Here is a 6,000-nt window from a genome sequence, read left to right on the forward strand (position 1 = left end):
CCTGATCACCACATGGAAAATTACAACCTACTCCAACTGTCCTCATCATCCTTGCTCTGCTTTTCTTTCCATAGCACTTCTCTTCTATTGTACCATAAAAACTAGTAATTTAAATTTGTCTCTCCCACAACCTGAATGTGAACGTGTTAGGGCTGGGATTTTTGTCCACTTTGTTCACTCTTATATCTTGAGTACCCACAACAGTATAAGACATAATAAAAATAACACATTATAGCTTTTCAACCAACACATAATAAAACTAACCTCTTGGTGAAATGTTATCTGATTGGAGTGATATGTTGTTTTCCTTTTCTTCACAGACGCAGGTATTCTGCAATACTCTTTTCTCATCTCCTTTGGGAGTGAAAATTTTCTTTTCACTTTTCACTGGTTCCAACAAACTACTGTTGCCTGACGCTTGTTCTTGCTTGTCACGCAGTACTTTTTCTTTCATTCTTTGAAATATTTTTCCTGGTGATTCATAGTTTGCTTTATTTTTTAATCTATCCTTGTTGGGCTTTATAACACTGATATCAAGAGAGCTGTTAGAGGAGGTAGTCTCTGCTAGCATGGTAGAATGAAATATTTTTTTATTATTAAAATTTGTCATTTCTAGGAAATGAGTTTTTTCATGGTCATTCAATTTTAAAGAGGGGTTCTGATATTTTGCCAAATCTTTTACAGGAGTAAGTGTGCCTGCAGGAATGTTGTCAAAAAAGACTGCATGCATAGGCATATTTCTTCTTTGAGAAGATGTCTCTGAAGACAAATGAATTCCTGGATGTTTCAAAGGTGTTGCAATCATCTTGATAAACAGTAGCAATAAGTTTTCTCTAACAGATAATTCACTTAACCACAGTTTTCAGGATAGGAGACTTTCAGCAGGGGCCCAGAGGAACCTGTAGTTCAATGTGAAATCAACCTTTATCATGCTTTGATGCAAAAAAGATTATTTGCTTTCCATAATTATATTATACTAAGGCTTAAGTGGTTCATAACAACACTGGATAATCTATAGCTCACAAATCTAAGGTTTTATATTTTTGTTAAAGACTCATTTTATTATTATTTTAGATGAGCAGTTTGGTCTTTAAATTTACTTCTCTAAAAAAAGCAGCATTCATTAAATCATCTACTTAAGAACACTAAGAACTGAATATTGAGTACCTGGTTTTTAAAGATACTTGAACCTCAAGTCCTGGAGATTCCAATCTAATATTTACATCAAAAAGCATTAAATTACATCTGCATATGGTACTATATCAGACTATAAAGGATTAAATTTCACAAACATAACTTTTCCCTTTAGGCACTTAAATTTAAGGCAGCAACTATGATGATATGTCTTAATGAAAGCTGAAAAATTCATTCAATTTTTTAGTTAAATCATCCCCAGTCTTGATTTTATGCTGCAGAACATTTTAACTATGAGGTTTTAGTTGAAATACCCTCAAATCAAAAGTAAATTATACTCATTATTTTTAAAAGTTAATTCTATTTACAATTTTTAGAGGCAATCATGTACTTGAGCATACATGGTCTTAGACTTGTTTTAGCTTGCTTTTATAAACACATTTTATTTCCCACACCTAGAAATTAAGATTCTAGGTGATGAACCATACACTTGCATTCTGTAATACTTAGTAAATAAAACATTTCCACGCAAGGTGCTTGGAACTTACTAATTTCACCTTACTGCATCTCCTATTGCTGAATTTACAACTATTCTAACCAGTCTTTGACATCATATAAACATAAAAAGCCTACCACAGAAAATATTAATGTAGTCATATCAAAGACTCAAATATCTTTACTTAAGTAACTTCTGTGAGAAATATGCAAGATAAAAATTCATATACAAATAGCATTTTATCCAATAGTTTTTAAGAGAAAAAAGAAATAATCCTCAATAACAAGAACTGACAAAGCAGGCTATCTTGGGTCTAGCCCTGTGACACAAAAATCACTGAACTCTTCCACAAAATGTTAATCCAGTAAATATGTACTAATGCATAGATTTATGTGTTTGGCAATGTGTGAGTGATAAGAATCCTGTTCTGGGAGTTAAAATACTCACTAGCAGTTCACTTTAAACTCTCAAAATCGAAAGTGAATAAATTGAGCCAAGTGCACAAAAAAAAAAAAAAAAAAAAAAAAAAGGCAAAGTATGTGCAGGTTTATAAAATCTCAATTCTTCACAACCTAAGGAAATGCTCAACAGAATTACAAAATACAAATAAATTAGTGGAACTGAAAACAGGACCAATCTGTAGTAGACGTACACATTAGTTTTTTCATCTAAAGGGAGATAACTACGGTCCTACTGAAAGGCTTAAAGAACCAGCATATAACTCCTCTTGCATGTTGCCCAACCTCTTCCCTCCCAATTCAAGCATGTTATAGCATGGAGATGAGCGGTCAAGATTCTGAAAAACCTCAAATTCCACCCCCGTCTCCAAAAAAGACTCAGAAGATTCCTAGGAGCCCCTATTTCCCATTATGTTATAAACAGCAACTCTGCAGAAGTCCAAAGAGTTGGCAACAGTTGTCTGTGGTTTCAGTGTGGCTGGTAAAAGAGAGGATGTAGAGGGAAAAAAATTACCTAGAATTTTCTGACCTATAGCTTTGCAGAACAGATACAGAAGAAAACAAGAAATCACTTGTTAGAGGCCAAACGCTCAAAGCCCCATTCTCCTCCTGGTTAAAAAAGAGCAAAACAGAGAAAACAGATTATGATGCTCAGACTCTGATAGAAGAGACACATGTTAGAGGATGCGGATTCAAGTGACAGGCATTCCTAGGTTGAGGAAAACAGTATCCTGAAGGCCAAACATACTTGACCTAACAAAAGATTGCTAGCAAGAAACTGTTAGTTCCTTTTTGGGCTAGAGAAGGGAAGGTGAATTCTAAAACGTTATGCTTGTGCTTCACTAAGTGCTTAAAACTATTTGAAAAATCTGATCTTTGTCATTTACTCTGAATGTTGGCAAATGCTGATGTACGAATTAAAATTTGTTATTTATTAAAATAAAGACAAGCATGGAAAATCATTAAATGAAAAATCTAGCTATGAGCACTTACAGCATATGTAAATATATAAGTAAGGCTAAACAACTGTTATTATCATGGATATGAATGATTCTGAATGTAACTGTTACTCTTTTTCCCAAAATTACATGAAAAGTTTTTCTAGGAATTTACTGTCATGGTAGCAGCAGTAACTGAATTATTACTATAATGGAAAGAGTTAAAAATCCCAAAGAACACCAACCAAAACTGGGAGGTGGAGGTGGGAAAAATGAAACTAATTTTAACTGGCAAATGATAACACTTGGGGTGGAGGTGGGGGGACCCAGCACTTGACATATAATATAAATAACATTCAAAGAGACCAATGAATCAATTTTAAAAATGATCAACACAGAAAATGGCCAAAAGGCACAAAAGGCAATTACTAAAGAATACAAAAGGCCATCTAGGGAGTCAAATGACACTTCATTTCACTAATAAGTGAAACTAAACAAACTAAACAGTGGAAGTTAAGTTTAGCAGATTGGTAAAGATTAATTTCAAAATACAGGTGTGCATGCTGTTGTTCAAGAAATTGCACTTCTAAATTTTTTTCTTACAGAAACTACTACATAAGAATTCAAATATATGTAAGTAGTAATAACAGTGGATATTTACTGCATATATGTCAGACACTACATAACCTTACAGCAAATAATCTTAAGAGTTCTGAAGATGAGGAAACTAAGGCACAGGTGCCCAAGGTTCCACTGACAACGATTCAGAGCAGGACCTAAGTCTGACTGCCAAGCCCAAGTTCTTAAACAAGCACTATACAGGGATATTCACTGACTTACCGGAGAAATTATAAATAATCTAGATCTTCACCACTATGGGATGAAATTCTGCTACATCCATACAACCGAATTCTGTATATTCAATAAAAAGATATATGCCTGTATATGTACTGACAAAGAATATAGTTAGGATATATTAAAAAGGAAGCAGAACAGGAACGTACAATTGCATTTCAGTAAACACACACGAGCAAAAAGCATAGGGGGAAATATCTGGAATCATACCAAATTGTAAACAGTGTTTAACTTTGAAGAGGAGGATGAAGGGCCCTCCATTTTCTAAATAATTTTATTAATATCCACATGTGTTTGCAACCAATGTGAAATTTAACCAGAAAAAAACATGAGCTCGATGGATCAACGGTTTCTATAGCACTGTGGATCTTGGGGTCCCAGGGCAGTGACGCACACAAATCATTCTAACGTAAAGCTTTTTTTCTTGCTAGAAGTGATTTTAGAACAAAGGCCTACAGCGTTCACTTACAACACGAATCTGAACGAATAGTGGTCTACTCTCTTGATAACTGCAGTAGACACGCAACAAATATGTATACAACGGATGAGTGAGTAGTCGTGAAACTCCTACCAAAGCTAAAAACTTACAGAAGTCTACGCGGACCGAGAATGTTGATGGGCTGGGACCCTCAGCGCCAGAGGCGGACCGATGGCAGGGGGCGAGGGAAGCAGAGCAAGGAGTTCATACCCTGGGTGAAGGGCCTGATAGAGCTAGAAGGCGGCAGTCCAGGCTTGGCTTCGCACGGGGGTGGGCCGGGCGCCCCAGGGCTCGCGCCTCTGGCCCAAGTCGGCTCCAGCCCCCCGTAGCCCGGCCACAGGTGACCCTCACTTCCTCAGAGAGGCTCTCTGACACAAGTTTCGGAATTCAAATTTGAAGAGCCCGCCCTCCAGCCAGCCCTGATTGGCGCGCTCCGGAATGGCGTCACCGTGCGACTCAAGAAAACTGGCGGGGGGGAGGGGGGGCGGCCCGTACCGCGTGCGCAGTGCTGTTTCCACAACAGGTGGGTAACCCCAAGCTGCCACGAGAACCGAGAGCACCGCTCTAGTCTTCCGCAGAATTCTTTTCGTTTACAGAGGGCGCGCGCCACTAGCGCGTTCCGCCGCTCCTCCCGTTATGCTCTGCGACAGGAAGGCTTACGTCAGACGTCGGCTGCGTTCTTCGGCGCTACTGCGGTTTTTTAAGTTTGGCCTTTCTCGGCCACTCTTCTACCCTACTGGTTTGGTATCCTGTGGTGTATCGTCGCTGTTGCTTACCTGTGTGAAGGAACAGCTTGCCGAGTTCGTCGGAGAGCTTTTAGCCCTCCCTGGCTGCCAGATATTTGAGAACGAGAAAGAACGTTTTGTTCTTGAGAGGATAATATACTGAATGCAAAGTTAAACTTGCCATGGGATGTTTAGTCTGAACTATTTCCCCAAGAAGTGTGATGTTTTTTGAACCTCATCTTATCGAATCCTAAAAGTTTTAATCTTTTTTTTTTTTTTTTTTTTTTTTTTTTAAAATTTTTTTTTTCAACGTTTTTAATTTATTTTTGGGACAGAGAGAGACAGAGCATGAACAGGGGAGGGGCAGAGAGAGAGGGAGACACAGAATCGGAAACAGGCTCCAGGCTCCGAGCCATCAGCCCAGAGCCTGACGCGGGGCTCGAACTCACGGACCGCGAGATCGTGACCTGGCTGAAGTCGGACGCTCAACCGACTGCGCCACCCAGGCGCCCCCTAAAAGTTTTAATCTTGACGACTAAGGTTGCAAAGCAGTTTGTGACAGTGTCACTTAGACTGAGCCTGCCTTAGATTGATTGCACCCAGTGATTCTGTACTCTTAACAACCGCGGAGTGTTGTGCATCTTCCGCCTCAGCGCCCTGGCAAGAAGCATTCGCTGGCTGGAAGCATCGTACAGGGCTCCTTGTTTCAGTGTTGGGGGCGGAGAAGTAGGAGCCAGAGGAGTGATGAATGTTTTCAGTCCTAAACCCCTTCCAGCTCCGATCCTGCATCTTCTCTCCATTAATTCCGCCCGCTCCCCAACAAGTCAGAACGGGACAGGAGAGTTTATGCCTCATCCAAGAAAATTCCTTAGCGTCCTAGAACCATATATCGCATTTCTCCGTTAACACCGGACTG

General features: G+C 39.2%; 1 protein-coding gene across 6 annotated transcripts in view; it reads right to left on the minus strand.

Annotated features, from left to right (window-relative positions):
* Positions 1-4,990, minus strand: part of MIS18BP1 (MIS18 binding protein 1) — a 58,326-nt gene extending 53,336 nt beyond the window's left edge. For 2 of the 6 annotated variants that reach the window (XM_058738951.1, XM_058738948.1), the window contains exons 1-2: positions 4,570-4,985; positions 265-899 (exon numbers count right to left, since the gene is read on the minus strand). In XM_058738951.1, the coding sequence (XP_058594934.1) occupies positions 265-805 (541 nt within the window). In that variant the 5' untranslated portion in view covers positions 806-899; positions 4,570-4,985. The other 4 variants (XM_058738953.1, XM_058738949.1, XM_058738950.1 and 1 more) reach the window with 4 other exon arrangements.
* Positions 4,991-6,000: the final 1,010 nt, after the last annotated feature.

Source organism: Neofelis nebulosa, chromosome 7, assembly GCF_028018385.1.
Source record: "Neofelis nebulosa isolate mNeoNeb1 chromosome 7, mNeoNeb1.pri, whole genome shotgun sequence".
Taxonomy (NCBI): domain Eukaryota; kingdom Metazoa; phylum Chordata; class Mammalia; order Carnivora; family Felidae; genus Neofelis; species Neofelis nebulosa.